The sequence below is a fragment of the Acomys russatus genome, chromosome X (genome assembly GCF_903995435.1).
Source record: "Acomys russatus chromosome X, mAcoRus1.1, whole genome shotgun sequence".
Taxonomy (NCBI): domain Eukaryota; kingdom Metazoa; phylum Chordata; class Mammalia; order Rodentia; family Muridae; genus Acomys; species Acomys russatus.
This window is the reverse complement of record NC_067169.1, coordinates 82,427,793-82,445,907: the sequence shown is the minus strand read 5'-3', so window position 1 is coordinate 82,445,907 and position 18,115 is coordinate 82,427,793. Positions and strand designations below refer to the sequence as shown.

General features: G+C 43.9%; 1 protein-coding gene across 8 annotated transcripts in view; it reads left to right on the top strand.

Moving 5' to 3' along the window:
• Positions 1-17,914, top strand: part of Tsc22d3 (TSC22 domain family member 3) — a 63,576-nt gene extending 45,662 nt beyond the window's left edge. For 6 of the 8 annotated variants that reach the window (XM_051142364.1, XM_051142361.1, XM_051142363.1 and 3 more), the window contains exons 3-4: positions 15,855-15,906; positions 16,973-17,914. In XM_051142364.1, the coding sequence (XP_050998321.1) occupies positions 15,855-15,906; positions 16,973-17,212 (292 nt within the window). In that variant the 3' untranslated portion in view covers positions 17,213-17,914. Of the gene's footprint in view, positions 1-14,790; positions 15,140-15,324; positions 15,506-15,854; positions 15,907-16,972 lie in introns of those variants that run through there. The other 2 variants (XM_051142365.1, XM_051142367.1) reach the window with 2 other exon arrangements.
• The last annotated feature ends 201 nt before the right edge of the window (positions 17,915-18,115 follow it).

Below are 18,115 nucleotides of genomic sequence, written 5' to 3'. Positions count from 1 at the left end.
GATACAAGGGACTAAAAGTATATATGTTACTGATGCAGTACTTCACTTCAAACAAACCACTACCATTGGGTGTGGTGGCACACACCTTTAATAGCAGCACTCAGGAAGCAGAGGCAGGAGGATTGCTATGAGTTTAAGGCCAGCCTGGTCTGCAAAGTGAGTCCAGGACAGCCAAGGCTACACAAAGAAACCCTGTCTCTAAAAACAAAAAACAAAACAAAACAAAAAAACAAACAAGCCACCACCAAAACTCACAGTGCAGTTAGAGGCAAGCCAATGCTTTGGAATAGAAAGTTGATGATTCTTATCTGGCCTATGACACTAGCTTTGCAATTCCAGAAAAGTTATTTAATGGTTTAACATCTCTGACTCTCATCCATACAGTAGACCTAAGATCATAAGATTCAAAATGCTGAAGGGATAAAAGAAAAACAAAACCAAAAGTAGAAACTGCTTTTAACAGAGGTAATCAGGATTTGAGAGTTGTTGCTTTTATGGTTTGGCCTGGTGGGGCTTTGGGATCTCTCATTAGGTCAAGGCCTTACAGATCTTTACTCCTGCTGTTTTCTTGTATCCATTTTGCTTTAAACAAGGCCCACATCTCTTTGCTGGTGATTCAAGGATGAGAAACATTCCACTCACCTATTTTAAGCTGTTCTACATTTTCTACCCCTGAGGTAGATGTGTTTATGCAGGGGAGGACAGTCCCAGTCAAAACAAGATGAAAATACACTGCTGGCTGGAAGCCCCAGGCTAACTGGTTTCAGGTCCTCTCCCAGCTGTCAACACCTCACAACAGGGCTCTAGGGGTGGGAGAACACCCAGACTACTCCCCTTGCCACCTTTAGCAGCTCCATCTGGATCTGGTGTCTTCTGAGTTATCTCCAAGTTGGGCTCAAAGACCACAAATTTTATTGCTTTTACAGCTGCCCCTTGCATGTAGTTTGGTTTCTTGACAGCTGGTCTTGAATACTTTGGCTCACTTTGAATGTTCCTAGGCCACCAGGTAAGCAGTATTCTTTCCAATTCAGGCCAATCTAAGATTATCACCTTCCTTGATTAAAAACTAAAGGGTTTTCTCTTTGAAAGACTTTTCATTTTAATAGAATGCCTGAAGGTTTCAAAACCAAGGGTGACATTGACAGAGAATTTCCTTTATCTTAGTGGATGTTAGGATATTTTTATCTAGAAGGCTTTTGTCTCTCCCTCCCATTCCACCATTCAAGTTATACCACTGTCACTCAGGCCTGCTAGCCCTAAATCCTTCTTTGATATTGGTGCCAGTTGAGATTTGGTTGCCCTGCTCCTGGACTTTTATCCCCCTCTACTGCTCCCTGTGGGTAACCTGCTCCAAACTGACTCAGTCCCTTCAGCTAAAGATGGAAACTGACCAAAGAAACAAGACTACATACTCAGGCAAAGTGTCCCTTTTATTTAAGTGGTTGGGACTTGCTTACACGTTATCAATGGTCACTTACTCAGTTAGACTGTATCTTGGTTTGCAATGAATGTTTGATTTTTCAAAGGTCTTTCATGTATTAACTGTAGAATTACTCTCAGACATGGAGTATTCCAAAGTTAAGTGTTAGTGAAAGGCCAATACATTAATTCGCCTATAGTTCTTCCTCACTGAAGCTATTAACAAAGTTCTGCGGGGCGGTGGTGGCACACGCCTTTAGTCCCAGCACTCGGGAGGCAGAGGCAGGCGGATCGCTGTGAGTTCGAGGCCAGCCTGGTCTACAAAGTGAGTCCAGGACAGCCAAGGCTACACAGAGAAACCCTGTCTCGAAAAACCAAAAAAGAAAAAAAAAAAAAAAAAAAAAACCAAAGTTCTAACTTTGCATTTCTATGCAGTTAGAATACTCATTTGGAATTGAAGCTGTGAAACTTCATCTTTGATTTTACACTTTTAGTATTGAATATATATTATGCATTTATATACCAACAAAACCGGAAAATCCATGACACAGTTAGAACTAGGAAAACAACTAGCTTTACATCCTCTTTCATAGTTTGTGGTTTACCTGCATTCAGCCCTTTCTTATCCCCTTGTTTTTAAGCCTTTCTTGTTCTCTTCATGTTACACTTTTCCACGTGTATATTTGTTTATATATATATATATATATATATATATATATATTGCTCGCTACATTCTGCATTATAAATGAGAACATGCATGGTGGGGTTCTTCTCTGAAATTGTGTGACCTTGGTTGGTTATGCATTCTAATTTACATATTGATGCCATTTTCATATTAATTCCTCAAACCACCTCCCTCCACATAAGCAGTATAAACAACTGCTGAAACCATAAGATCAAAAATAAAAACTGGACAGAAAGTTTGAAACAGCACTGAAAGGCTTTCACAATTAGCCAGTTTTCTAGCCATGTATTTAGAATCATGGAGTATATCATATTCACCCTTTTAACTCTCCAACAAATTAAGAAATATGACCTCCCCCCCCACACAATCATCTGCAGCATCTTTGTTCTGTTAAAAGTAAAGCAAAATTATCTATTTCCAGACCTTAAGGTGTTCATAACATAGGTCTATGAGGAATGATGATTATTATGAGGTAGCCAGGTGGTGGCCACCACTTGGGAGGCAGAGGCAGGCAGATCTCTGTGAGTTCAAGGTCAGCCTGGTGTGCAGAGCAAGTTCCAGGATAGCCAGAGCTATACAGAGAAACTGTCTCGAAAAACAAACAAACAAAAAGTTGTATGAGGGGTGTTACCATTAAAAATAGAGTGAGGTGCAACAGATCTGATATGGAGAGATTTATTGTAGAAGCATAGGGAGAGAAAGAAGAGGGGAGGGATGCCACAGAGAGACAGATGGAGCACAAGAGTGAGAGAGAGGTGGCCTAGTTGGTCCTTTTATATCTGCTGCCTCTGGCACACACCTGGTGGCTGGTGGCAGGTGATGACATCAGAGGTTGCTAAGCAACCTAGAGACAAGCTACAGGGGCTTCCAGATGCTAACAAGGGGAAGGACACAGTTCCATTTTTATGGATGAGGCTCTAGCAACATACGGGGTTTAGAAGCCATCTATGCTATCTTCCAGCTAGCCAGTAGCCAATGAGAAAAAATTATTCTGGTCAACTGACAAAAATTTTTTCCTGTTTGACAAAGTTTAATTAGGGTGGATATTAGAATATCTATATCCCTCAAAAATACATTAAGGGAATACCTCTTACTCTTCTGTCATTACCATCTGTCTTAGGGCCCAGTATCTCTTAAATGTGCCAAATCTATTATTGTAACTGTCTATAGAGCAATCACTGATAACATGACAGATAACCTTCTAAGTTATCTCCTAACTCTGCTCAGGCCCTGGCTTCCCAAGAAGTTCAGGGAGTACCTTTTAAAATCTCTTCTTAGCCATAGATGTAATAGCTACCTATACTTGGATAGTCCTCAGTTTCCATATTTATTTTATTTCTCTTGCAACTCTGTCAACAAACCCCATGGTATTATTAGTTTGAACAAATAACAGGATGTCAGAATTGTTGACCAGGATTCATTAGGTTGCTGTTAGAGCTCTATCCCAGGATACAGGAGTTAGTGTTCTTATTTTCAAGGTGTATGAGCTTTGGCAAGATTTTCCTGGTCAGGCCCACCAACTGTGTTGTCTGGGTCTTAAAGGCTTCTTATGCCCACAATATCTCCACCCACAGTGACCCAGGCACATCTGTCTTTATTTATTGGCACAAAGACAGCTGTAAGTTGTTTAAAAAAAATCTATGCTGCCACTTTGAATTTTTTATTCCTGTGCTTTATCCATACACTCTTCTTCTTTTTTTGGTTTTTTAGACAAGGTTTCTCTGTGTGGCCTTGACTGTCCTGAACTCATTTTGTAGACCAAGCTGGCCTGGAACTCACAGAAATCTGCCTGCCTCTGCCTCCCAAGTGCTGGGATTAAAGGGGTACGCCACCACCACCCAGCCCCATACAGTCTTCTTGTGGCCTTTCAAATAAGTCTATACTTGATAAGGTGATTTCACTACTTCATATTCATGTCAGGAAGGCCTGAGAGCTAATAATGCTTTTTCATTATTATCTGACAAAATACCTGAGAACAACTACAGGTCCATTGTCTTTGTTTTCATTGATTCTAGACCTGTGGTTAGTCAGAACAGTATGGTGGCAGGAGCATGTGGCAGAGGCTACTCACCTAGTGGTGGACAGGAAACAGTGAAAGAAAGGCATGGGGAATGGGTATAATCTTCAGAGAGCAGGCTAACGTGGACCTACTTCTTTCCAGATAGGCCCAAACTCCTCCTAAAATAGCGTCACCAGTTGGGGACCAAACAGTCAACACATGAATCTGTTGGGGTAAATTTATAGTCAAACAAAAATAACTGGTGTTTTTGGCTGGCACAAAGATTTTCAAAGTTTTTGACACAAAGTATCTTTCTTTTAAAGCCTTATCCACAACACTGTTTCAATGAGCAACAGAAGAGAAAAGGTTAATAATAAAAGCACTCTGTTGCTGGCAGGCAACCAGGAAGTCCAGGCCTTGGGGAAAAGCATAGCCTTTGCTTATTTCTAAGCTCCAAAACATAGCAGCCAATAAAAAAAAGAAAGAAAGAAAGAAAAAGAAAAGAAATTTAAAGCCAGGCATGTTGGCGCACACCTGTCAATTCCCACACCTTTAATCCCAGCACTCACGAGGCAGAGGCAAGTGGATCTCTGTGAGTTTGAGGCCACCCTCATCTACAGCATGAGTTCCATGACAGCCAGGTCTACACAGAGAAACCTTGTCTCAAAAAGCCAAAAAAAGAAATAAAAGAAAAAAGAAACACAATGCCCAAATACAGGCCACAGATCTGATTCATATCACAGAGAGCAGTGAATTCCCCTCCTCCTACCCCTTGATACAGGGCAGGCTCATAAATCATAGCACAGGGTGATAGTGATGAGAGAGGTAAGTTTTCAGCCTTGGATCAGGGTAGGGATGGCCATATGTGTAGCAAACAAGGGGCCGGGTGGTGGTAGTGCAGGCCTTTAATCCCAGCACTTGGGAGGCAGAGGCAGGCGGGTTGCTGTGAGTTCGAGGCCAGCCTGGTCTACAAAGCGAGTCCAGGACAGTCAAGGCTACACAGAGAGACCCTGTCTCGAAAGAAAAAGGAAAAAAATGTGTAGCAAACAATCCCCAACTAGTCTTTTGTAGTCATCCTTAGCAAATTGCTTATGGGGAATGAGTCGTCATAGCCCTACAGCAAATTTTGGAAACTACCCAGCCCACATTTGACTAGGTAGATGTCAAAGAATGGACCTATATATGAAGTTAAAGCTTGTTCATTGACCAGACTGTGATGTTCCGAAAAATCATACCCTTCCTATTTCTCTGGCCTGAGTTCTCTCTTCCCTATTTCCAACCTCCTCTGCTTCACAGGCTAAGAATTCCCAAAGAGGTAAAGTTTTCCAATGTTTAGATAAAAATCAAAGTACTTCATGAAGGCTAGCCATAGTGACACACCTGTGTAATCCCAGCACTGAAGGCTGAAGCAGGATGATCTCTGCAAATTCAAGGTCAACATGGGCTACAAAGCAAATTCAAGGCCAATCAAGGCTGTATAGCAAGACCCTGTCTCAACACCTCTGGGCCCCTTAAAAATAAGACATAGAATAACAAAAAGGAGTAGGTTTGAGATTATTCCCCTAATAGTAGCTTTCTTGTGGTTTGATCAAGTTTCTAAGAATGAGAAGCATGGAAAATTAGGTAGCTGGCCATGATTTGATCACTGACTTGATTTAAAGTGTCCTGTCTTGCTATATTGCCACATGCTGTGGCCTTCTTACCTTCCTGAGAATGATAGGGAAGCTGATAACCTAGGAGAAAGGGAGATGAGGCCCCTCTTTGCCTGCCTATCTCTAGGAATCAGACTGTGTGAAAGACTGGTGGAGGTATTTGCATAACTGTATATGTGTGCTTAGTGTTTCTCTTTCTAATAAGATTTGTGAATTGTCAGCAGCGCTTAAAAACAGTTCCTTGAACTAGTGTAGAAGACTTGTATCCAAATCACCTAAAAAATAACCTTCCCCTTCTCCTGACAAAGTTAGAGCCAGAGCAGCTCACTGGAGTGGCCCATCACTTTCCCTCTATGGCCACTGTCAAGATTTACTTTCTATGAGTCTAAATTATGTTCTTAAGTAGATTGTTCACTGACTACAGAAATTACTTGGATACTGGAACACTTGAACTATTAGAGGCTGCATGTGGCACTTCTTTAGGGTTGCTTTCCATTGGTAAAGGAACTTTTCTAGTTCCCCAAAGTGTAACTCCAGAAGATACCACTGAGACCCGGAGTCATGACCATAATGATAGTCTTTATAGGCACCACAGTTGCAAGTATGGAAAACAACTAAGAAGATTTTTTTCCTCTGCCCTTCAAATCACACTCAGAGGTAGCTGGAGAGGTAGCTGGTCACAGAAGGTACTTATGCCAGGACTGGACCTAACTATCCTTAGGAAGAAGCTGTGGAGTCATTTCTTAGGCATCCTATATGATTTATATTGTGCACAGATGGCACATGTCTTTAGTTCTCATTTATTTGAAAGACTCTATTATAATGTATGACTGACAACTTTAAAAACTGTAGTCCTGGCAGTGCCAAGGATTTCCTGTTCCCAGTGTGCAATGCTTAAAGCTGGTTTCTCAGTGACCATCTGAATGCCACTCCAAGTTTCTTCTAAGATCCTGTCACCTGTGACTTCTATACAGCACATAGCTAGCTCTGAATGTCAGAATAGGGGCCATGACTTTTTAAATACTGACTTAAACTCTAGAGCTTATTTCCTCTTGTCAGATCTTATCTTCTCTCTGAGGACATAGGGAATTTGAAAATAGCAGAAGAACAGCAAAGGGAGGGAGGGAGGGAGAAAGAGACTATAGAAGGAATAGCCTTCTTTTCCTGTCTCTGGAAATAGGACTATATGAAAGGCTGAGGAAGGTATTTGCATGAGAAAGAGAATGTGAGAGTGTGTGTTTTGTTTTTCTCTTTCTTCCTGAGGTATGTGTATTTCTTATCAGAATTTCTGAAACAGTTGATAGGCCTTTCTTAACTGCTTCCATCACTCCTTGAGTGTTCTCTGGCACTGTTTCCATGGTTGGGGGGCACTGCCCAAGGAATAATTAGATCTATTTCTCTTTCTGTCTTAAGAGAAGTGTACTCCCTGCTTCCCAAGCATTCTCTGTATTCCTACCACTGCCTCCTATTCAATCTGGGCTGCCTTCTCACCATCCAGGAAGCCACAGGGTAGGATATGGACAGACCAGACCCTTTGAAATCTGCATAGCCTCTCTCCACAAGTTGAAGAGTCCCACAAAAGAGGCCCAAGGATCCACCTCCAGTGAGTGTTTGGTGATGTAAAAGAGGCTTTACTGAGCACAATGTAAAACCAGTTGTGGCTTCAAAGCCCTGAAGAGGTTGGCATTATTAACCATCCATATATTTCTTAGAGACCTTGTATCACTCCAAAAGTCACATCCTCTATTGTGGGACACACAGTGGAGCCCACTGTTCAACCTTAGAACTTCTGCCCTCTTCACAAACTCCTTACCTGCTAGCTCTGCCTCCCTAACAGCCCCTCGTCTGCTGGCTGTGCCACTCTAACAGAGTCTTCTTGGTTTTTGTCTCCTAAGCATTTTTAGTAGCCCCTTGATGTACCAATCAAAGTAACCTTGGCAACTGCTAGGGGAAAAAATGATTTGGAATTTTGGCTCTCACGGTGGCTTTAAAGAACAACAAGGGCAAAAAGAAGGCTCCGCTAGTGTCTCTTTGGCCTGAATAAGCTGAGACAGATTAACAAATATGATTATCTGCCATATTATACTCTTGTTTTCCCCAGACCTTGTAAGACAACAGTGCACCAAGATTTTTAGAGAATAATTATTTGCCTTTGTGAACATGTCTCTTGGCCTGGAAGTGGGGTGGAGGTGCAAACAACCTCATTACCTGCTTCATAAATGATATAGAATGAGTATCATTCTGGCCAAGGGAGAAAGGGAAAGCATATGGCAGGGTAAAGGGAACCAACCCCATATTGGCTTTAAATTACAAACCCTTCTTGGCACTGTCAGCCACAGTATCAGGAAAAAACACAGGGCCTACAAAATCTTCATATTTTGTGGCTGCTTTATTACCAGCTCCAGGTAACCAATGGCCAAAGAGAGGACAGGGATGGAATAAGAAAAACTCAGCCTTCATTGAGGAGTGAAGTTAGGCTCAGAAGTAGGAGTGCTATGATCCCCATAAAATCCAAGCTACAGTCCTATGCCAGACCCTAGTTCTTGTATTGTTACGTTTTGTTTAAATAAACCTTTACAAAGGTTTGACAATAGCGAAAACTTCTGAGCATGCCTCAAACAAAATATTCTAGAAGGAAGCATATTTTATGTCTTATGTTACCAGTTTTCTTTTACTTAGGTTTATTTTACAAACTTATTTTTTCAGGAAGTTTACAGATAGATATTGGTAAGGGTGAAAATGAGAAGAGGGCATGGAAAAATTGGAGGCTGATTGTACCAGCCACAAGGCATAAAGGGAAAGGACACAGGCATAAACACTGATACAAGGTTCATGAAATTTAAGGTCCACTGAGGTTAGACTGCATTCCTGAGTAAACTATTATTATTTTCAGTCTTGCTGACACTCTTAATCCAAGACCTCCCAATAGTTAGCTATCAGAGTTGGGATGAAAAAGATGGTTTGACAAGAGCAGTTTTTATGTCTGTGAATGAGGGCGAGGAGAGAACAGAATGCATCATTTAAATGGAGTTCAGTTCTGCCTGCCATCCTTAGTGTCACTTAGAGATTGTGAAGCTCACTTGGGACCCTGTCCAAGAGGGAGCTGAAAGGAACAATTCATTGCTCTTGCCATCATCCTAATATTAGGGTGTACCCCAAATAACTTGCTAGAGCTGCTTCTCCAAGAGAGTATTCATCTTTCTACCAGGATTCTCCTTGTCCCCCTCCAACAGCATTGCCTTCTGCATTTGTATCTACATCTTCCTCACTTTCCTGACCAACAAAGTTAGGGCTCTGGGCCCTGACCATGCAAGGCAATCTACATGATCTACAGAGAACAAGGCATGTTCTCTGTCATCGGTCTTTTCTTCTTGCTTCTCTCCTTTTGGACTTTGGGGATTTTCCATGAAGTCAAAATAACTGTGTAAGTGGCAGTGGCCTTCCTGTCTATAGTCTCCCACATTGGAGTGGAACCAGAGGGGAAGAGAGAAGATAAAAAAGAAATGAGGACAGATTATACCATCGCATTTCAGCCTCCTTTTTTCCCCAGCCTCTTCAGAAAAGGGGACAAGTAAGTAGTCAGAACTAGATAGAACCTCCAATAGGAGGGGGCTGTGGTGGAGGAGTAAGTGGTGAAGGATTTTTGATCCACCATGTTAACGCTGTACTAATGCCCAGGCATTCAATATCCTTTTTGTATTTCCCTTTCTAGCTCCTAACCTTACAGTGTTTGTTTTTGTGGCTGGTCCCAAACCTCTCGCATCATGTCCTTTTCCGCTTCTCCTGACATAAGACCCTGTGTTTTGCTGGCAATATTGCTGAATCCTTGGGTGGAACATTCCCTGTAGAAAATACGGAAGACTTGCCTATAAATAGTTTCCTTCTGGCTGTGTGGTACACAATGCTTCAAGTGTGACAAAAAGGGAAGTAAGATGTTCTCCCTCACTGCCTCCTCCAACCTGCCACACCCACCCGAGCCTACTCTCCACCCTTTTGCAGCATGCTGACATCCAATGTGAGGCTTCTGGCCTGTGGGAGCCCCCAAGTAGCAGGAGCCCTTGTCCTGATGACTTTGGCTTTTAAAGTAGAACAGACCAATGGGAATGTGTCACATTCTCCCATCTCAAGCAATAAACTACCTTCCAAGGCCTCCTTAAATGAAGAGAGTTGGTTCCATCCTCATTACAACATTCTCCTTTAGGAGGTCACCTCTGAGAGAGGTAGGGCAAGTTGTATCTGTTTCATTGTGCAGTACTGTGATTAGGCCTAAAAATGAAAGGCAGTGAAGGGCCTAGCTCATCAGCAAATGCTTCTGGTATGCTGGCTCTAGATCTAGGCTATGTTCATAAGTTATGGGTATTAAGAGGCTTAGAAATATTTCTGAATGTTGATTTTACCAGGATGTTGAAGCCTTAGGTTACTAGTTCCTTATGGAGTCCACTTGTGCAAGACACAGGGATAATATCAGCACTTTACTCAGTAGTATGAGACCAGATAATGGATATAATACACTGTACAATCTTCTCCTCACTTCAAAGTTTGGTGCAACTGCTTTGAGAAGAGGAATTTTCTGATGCTATGAGTGTTAACCAGAAAACTAACCATTTAGGTTCTCCTGCATCTCTAATGTCCTTTGTCCTTGTTACTAGAAAATCTTTGTATAGAGTTGTTCAGTTGTTTTCTTTCATCTGACCCTGGGATCCTGTCATTCTTTGGAAACTGAGATAAAGCCTACTTTTCACACAACAGAACTATGGGCATATACAAGAAGAGGGATTGGTCTAAGTGTGGGCTGAATCCACAGAATAGTAGCTCAGTCAGGGGGAAAAAGACTAAGTTCTTAGTATAAGCTCCTTCTTTCCTTCCTTCCATCCTTCCTTCCATCCTCCCTCCCTCTCTCCCTCCCTCCCTCCTTTCCTTCCTTCCTTCCTTTCTCTTTGACAAGAGTTTTCTGTGTAGTCCTGGCTAGCATGGTACTCACTATGTATACCAGGCTGGCCTTGAACTCACAGAAATCTTCCTGCCTCTGCCTCTGCCTCTCAGGATTAAAAGCATGTGCCACAATGCCCAGCAAAGCTTGTTTTTCTTACTGACCTCATTCTACAGTAAGAAAAAAATGGGGAATTTTTTTCCCCGAGACAGGGTTTCTCTGTGTTTCCTTGCCTGCCCCGGACTCAGTAAACCAGGCTGGCCTCAAACTCACAGAGATCTGGCTGCCTCTGCCTCCTTGAGTGCTGGGATTAAAGGCATGCACCACAAAAAATGGGGAAATTTAATTAAGGATGGTGGTAAGTTGGGGCCCAAAAACTTGAGGTTTGACTAGATTGTAATTGTTGTTCCAAGACTACACACTTTATTTGGAATAGTGTATGCTCTAGAACTATATATTCATGCCTTTCTGGAACTACCAGGTTAGATTAGTGGCTCCCATTTCTTAAACTGACATGACTTTGAGGACTTCTCAACAGTGTTTTGAACTGATCTGAATGAACATGGCCCTCTTCTAAAGTTCTTGCTTTTTTGTTTTTGTTTTGTTTTGTTTTTCGAGACAGGGTTTCTCTGTGTAGCCTTGGCTATCCTGGACTCCCTTTGTCACCCAGGCTGGCCTCGAACTCACAGCAATCCACCTGCCTCTGCCTCCCGAGTGCTGGGATTAAAGGCGTGCGCCACCACGTCCGGCTCTCTTCTAAAGTTCTTAAGGATAGTTTAAATATTTTCTCCATCTCCAAAATGTCAGAAAAGCTGGCTATGCTTAAAACTGAAAGTTGGTCTTAGAACCTCTTCAATACCACCAATGTTGCTGCCATTCTAGAGGCATTTTCCCTTCACCTTTTCCCTTCTCTGACACCTCCAATTCATTTCTCCAACTTCAGTAACATCTACTTGTTTTCAGTAAACCTACTTCTTGACCCACAATTATCAAATAGCTAGTATAGTAGGTCAGTAGATTTGGCTAGAACCCTAGCTCTGCAGTGTATTCACCATCTTGGGCAAAGTAGCCACACCCTCAGTTTCTTCACTTGTAAAGGGTAGTGCCTATATAATGCAGGGTTTGTGGTGCAGTAGCATAGTGTCACCCAATAGCTAGTGCACCGTTAATGCTAACTATTAGAGTGAATGAGTCTCAAACTCAGCTTGTTTTTTAATTAAAGTGTAATTAATGAGCAATTCAATGCAACCTTGTGAGCAACCACTATTTCCTCTTTTCTCCTCAAACTACCTGGATTTCCCTGCCACCAAAATGGTGGTTTTACTTCTGTTTGGTATCCCATTTTCTGGGTGGTATTTTGCTTCTAGCTACCTGCCTTATCCATACCTCCCACTGTCTTCTCATCATCTCCCTTGGAACTTTGGGGTGAGTAGCAGTAGTTTAGGAAAAACTAAGAAAGGAATAGAAAAAAAATCAACCCAGAGGCTCTGTCAGACCAAGAAAGCGCTAAGCAGCAGAGAGCAGATTAATAGAGTAGAGAACTCCAAGAGCAGCTAAACTGTTAATTTAAAAGGGCTTTTGGTTGGTTGGTTAGGTTGGGTTGAATTGGGTTGAGTTTTTTTGATACTGGGTTTCTCTGTGTAACCATGGCTATCCTGGGACTCAACTCTGTAGGTCAGGCTGGCCTTGAACTCAGAGATCCCCTGCTCCTTGCTTCCCGAGTGCTGGGATTAAAGGCATGTGCCACCACTTCGGGGCAAGGAATTTTTTTTCTTCTTTAGATAAAGTTCTTGATGACCTATAAATACTATCTATACTTTGTTCTGTCTGCTACACACCGCTTAGTTGCAAATGCCAGATTCAGAGAGGCTGAAGTTTAAAATGTCCTGAAGTTGGCATTATCTCTCACCTAACATGGTATGAAATGGGCTTATCAAAAGGTATGCTTGGAGAGTTCATTGGTCAGTTCTTTGCAACTGCAGGGAGCATTGATTGTGATACTATTAATGTATCCCCGTTTCAAAGCTGAAAACAGTGACCATTCAGTGGCATAAATGCACTAAAAGCCAGGAGGAAGTCAAGGCATCTGATTGCGCTTGGCTGGGGCCTTGTCCAGGATGTCTGTACCAGGTACCTGTTTAAGAGAAATATCCTGAAGCAAATAATTACCTCCTTTGCTGATAAGAGGTCCCAGTACTTTTCCAATAGCATGGTTACACTAGAATATTTCACTGGACCTTAGCTTGTGGAGCACTGGTTTATAGGTACTTACCTTAAGATCATGCAAACCATTGTATATGTTGATGGAACCTAATGTTCCTCTAGTCATGAGTTGGTGTAAACAGTATTGGTGATTGCATCACTTATTCCTTTCACTGCCCTTGTTGTTCCTTATGTTTGCAGTTCAAATTTTGTCCACGAGGTGGCATCTCTTAGAAAGAAGCAGGAGGAAAGAACCTCAAGGCTAAGGTGCCACCTTCTTTTTCATTCTTTTTCTTTCCTTCTTTCTTTTTTTTTAATGCCAAAAAGAATGAAACTATATTGTGATGCAAACATGTGTAATTTTTATCAGACAAAAATAATTTCATTCCTTATGGCATCATTAAGCACTCTTCAATGGTATCTGTATATATATTTGGACCAATTACTATTAGACAGTAAGGTCCATAAAAGTGGATTTATTCATAGTTTGGCAAAATACCCCCAGGGGTGGAGTTTCTCTTGGGATTCCCTGTATCATTCATCATTTCATATTTTATAAGAATAATGAAACAAAAGTTTTTTTTTTTTTTAACTAGGAAATATGCACATGAAGGTGGAACTGTTATGAGCAGTTTGAGATTCCTGGGAGGCATATACCCCTTGGTGTTGATGCTTCAGGGTTCTCAGCTTGGGGATACCTGGAGAAATCCTAAATCTTCTTTTCCTAAGGTTCCTGTCTATACTGTTACATCATCACAGGAAGGTATTTTTCTGAGGCAGTTTATATGTCACTTTGGTTTGTAGTTTTCTCTTCAGCTTGCAATTTTTTTGCTTTTAAAAAATAGCCAAATCATGTTGGTGTGGCCTATAATCCCAGCATTTAGTGTGATTGAGGCCAGCCTGAGCCACATAGGCAGACCCTGCCCAGGACAGAAGGAAGGGAGGAAAAAGGAAGAGTTGGAGAGGTTGCTCAGGAGAAAGAGCACTGGCTGCTCTTCCAGAGGATCAGGTCGATTGCCAGCATCCACATGGTGGCTCACAACTTTCTGTAACTCCGGTCCCAGAGGATCCATCCAGGCACTCATGTGGTACACAGTCATACATACCAGCAAAACACTCATACACATAAAATAAAAATAAATAGTGACATGTGCTCTCAGGTAATGGCATTGAGTATATTTTCTTTGCAGAGTAGCATGTAGAGACCAAAGACAAAAGGACTGGCATCTGTTGTCACTCCATTACCAACTCCAGTACCTTGTCTGCTTTCAACATCCTCTGTCGGTCACCCACCTACTGCCCTCTACTCTGTGTCTATCCCATATTACATGCAGACCACTGATTATTCCCATACCTGTACTTCTCAAGGAAGAGATGAACTGAGTGGGTTCTGGAATTTGGACCAGGCTGGGTAAGCATCTGGCTGGATGAGATGACAATTGCTTTGCTCAGTGAGTGAACATGCAGAAGGAAAGTCTGTGTCCAAGGAAAGAGATTGACTGAGGGGCCAGTCAGCTGCAGAAAGTGATACTTGTAATGATGGGGGAATAGGCATTCAGAGAGTAACAGGAGAGCATTGCAAAAGCCAGTTAGAACAAGATGACTGGCACCCGAAAAGCTTTTAAATACAGTACCACCCTCTACTGAATGTTTTCTACCTCCTATTATAGAGCATTTCTTTCTCTAGAAATCAGCTTCAGTTTGGGTTTTACCAGCCTCCAAAGTTCTCTTTGGACATGCCAATTGGCACAAGAAAGTGCTGAACTGTTTACAGTTCCTGACTAAGGTTCAGGGAGGGGATGTGGTTTAACTAGGCCACAAAGCTCAGGACAGGACTCATTTGCATGGCCCCTGACGCCATGTGACGCAGCTGGCTCCTCCTATATAAAGAAGCGGGAGCCGAAATTATCTCTGAGTCTGGGTTGGACTGGCCGCTGTGGAGTTTGTGACACACTAAGAGACACCCCTGGAGCCACTTCCCTTCAACTCCAGCTTGGACGTGCCTGCTTGGCTCAGGGTCTGCACTGCAGCCTTCTTCCCACTCCTAGCTCCAGGGCTGGATTGCGGCGCCAGAGCCAATCCCATAACTGCGCCACCCAAACGAGCCACAGCTCCCCTGCAGCCCGAATCATGAACACCGAAATGTATCAGACCCCCATGGAGGTGGCGGTCTATCAACTTCACAATTTCTCCATCTCCTTCTTCTCTTCTCTGCTTGGAGGGGATGTGGTTTCCGTTAAACTGGATAACAGGTAACCACCGGCCCTAGCTTGCGCGCTGAAGCGAGCCAGGGAGCCTGCGAGGGGGTGGCGAGGGCGCTGGGCTCCAAGTTGGATTTCAGAGCTAGCTAGCTAGCATTGCGCTGGTCCCTGTTCCCTGCGGTGTAGCATCCTGGGAAGGGGCGGGGGTAGGAGACGCTGGAAGGGAGGAAGGGGTGTCACCGCGCTAGGATCCACCGCGGGAGCGTCCTGCGGCTGCTGCGCGGTGAGAACTAGCAGCTGCAGCCGCAAAAGCGAGGGCCAGCGGGCCAGACAGGGCTGGGGCAAGCTCTCCACCGCCTGGGAGAAGTCCGGAAGCTTCTGAATCGAGAAGGGATTCCTAGCTAGGTTTGGAGTTCGGTAGGTTTGCCCAGGACCATTGGGGCCCGCAATGGGGGCTTCCCACAGGCGCGCGCTCCATTGTTTGTAAATCGCCAGAAAGCAGGCCACAGAGGCCTGGGCTCCTCAGAAACAGCGCAGGGCTCCAATCTCTTGGAACTCAATGTGGCCTCTAAGCAAAGATAAAGGGGTTAGAGAAGCTCAGCTCCCTGCAGGAGCTGGAGAGGGACCTAAATACTAAAGTGAAGTGCCTGGAACACAGGCCAGGGAGGCAGGAGAGAGGAAGACCTTAGGCAGATGGAGGACTTTGGCCACAGCTGCCTTGTACTTAGGAGTGTGTAATGGGTGGCTTTGCTTTTTGTCTTGGCAGTGCCTCCGGAGCCAGCGTGGTGGCCCTAGACAACAAGATTGAGCAGGCCATGGTGAGTGGCATCACTGCGTCATTACCTTTGACTTAGCTGCAGCTTATGTAATTCTGGACAGGTCTGAGGGATAGATGCAAAAGTGCTTAGCCAGGACCCCAAGGAAAACAGCAACCAGCTTCCCAAAGCTGAAGTACAATTAGTGGGATACCTTTTAGGGCATGCCCAGTGTGCCCTTGTTCCACTGCCTCCTATTTAATTCAACCTCCACCCCAAGGGCTTTGCAGCAGCCTCTGGCTCCTTCCTGAATGGTGCAAGGTGAGAGCTGCTACTCTTGCATTTGTCTGTCTCCTGCAGTGGCAGGAACCAGAGCTCATTGGATACAGTTGCACTGCAGTGCCTCTGCAGAGCCTGGCCTGGGGTCAGGAGTCCAGAGGAAACAGAAAGCAAAGCACCCCACCCTTTTGCTGGCCTGCTTCTTTAACTAGGTAGAGGTTATCCTTCACCAAGCAGCCAAAATGCTGCAGAAGCTTGAGACTTCTTGCAATGAGAAGCTCCTCAACTGTGCTGCGAAGCTTGATGTCACAGTTCCCTATCCCTCAGTAAAACCAAAGAGTATAGAAAGCCCTGTACCTTCCCCAGAGCAAGGTTCCTCTGTCCTATCTGAGTCTGCAAGGCAACTGTGACTCTGAGTTACATGCAGAGGAGGAAATGCCAAATAGATGGCATTTTTAGGAGAAAACAATTCCATATTCTTGGAGAATATTTGTAAAGCAGACCAACAATATGGGGTGCGCTGTAAGCATACCCTAGATTTCTGCCAGCAACAGGACAAACTAAGAGAGCTCTTACCCTAGTCAGACTTGAACATCATTAGTAATTTAGAGGGAACCTGCCTGGACCAAAGCTGGCCTCCCAATCCTGGTTTGGCCCAAATCCTGCAACTCTCCTCTGAATAAGAGTCTTAAGCGCTTCAGAAAGAGGGTGTGAAGAATTGAGCTTCAGGCACAAGAACACTGTGGAAAGGGTGCATGATGGTGCCATAAAGGCCAGTGCAGCCGATTAACAGGGTGACGGTGCTGTGGAGGAGCCAAGATGGCTAATGAATAGCTTTTTTCCATGACAGGATCTAGTGAAGAATCATCTGATGTATGCTGTGAGAGAGGAGGTAGAGGTCCTAAAGGAGCAGATTCGTGAGCTCGTAGAGAAGAACACCCAGCTGGAGCGTGAGAACACCCTCCTGAAGACCCTGGCAAGCCCGGAGCAGCTGGAAAAGTTCCAGTCCCAGCTGAGCTCTGAAGAGCCAGCACCTGAAGCCCCGGAAATCCCGGAAACCCCGGAAGCCCCCGATGGTTCTGCGGTGTAAGTGGCTCTGTCCTCAGGGTGGGCAGAGCCACAACTTGTTCTACCTAGTTCTTTCCAGTTTGTTTTTTGGCTCCCCAAGCGTCATCTCATGTGGAGAACTTTATACCTAACATAGCTGGTGCCAAGAGATGTCCCAAGGACATGGCTATCTGGGTCCACTCCAGTGACAGACCCCTGACAAAGAGCAGGAATCTGGAGACTGAGTTGCATGGGGCCTAATAACCCCAAGCCAGTGAGCCTGTCATGCCACCGGGCCCCAGGGGCTTTCAGGGCCTGGGCAACTTAGTTACAGCTGGCAAAGGAGAAAGTAGTTTTGAGATGTAATGCCAGTGTGCTCCAGAAAGTATAAGGGGTCTGTTTTCTCATTTTCATGGACATCTTCCACAGCTTCACCTGACAACGACTGTTCCTATGAAGAAGCCACTTGTGTTTTAAGCAGAGGCAACCTCTCTCTTGTCCTCTGTCTTGCCCAGGCAAGGGCAGGGATGGGAGAGATTGAGCCAAGTCAGCCTTCTGTTGGTTAATATGGTATATGCATGGCTTTGTGCACAGCCCAGTGTGGGATTACAGCTTTGGGATGACCGCTTATAAAGTTCTGTTTTGGTTAGTATTGGCATAGTTTTTCTATATAGCCATAAGTGCATATATATACCCATAGGGCTAGATCTCTATCTTAGTGTAGTGATGTATACATATACACATACACCTACATGTTGAAGGGCCTAACCAGCTTTGGGAGTACTGACTGGTCCCTTATCTCTTAAAGCTAAATTTTTGACTGTGCTAATTTACCAAATTGTCCTTTAGAGTAAACAAGACTTGAGATATAAGGGAGGAAGAGGGGGACCAGCCTCACAACATGGCCACAGATGCCTTGCTGCTTCAACCCTCCCCAATCTGTCCA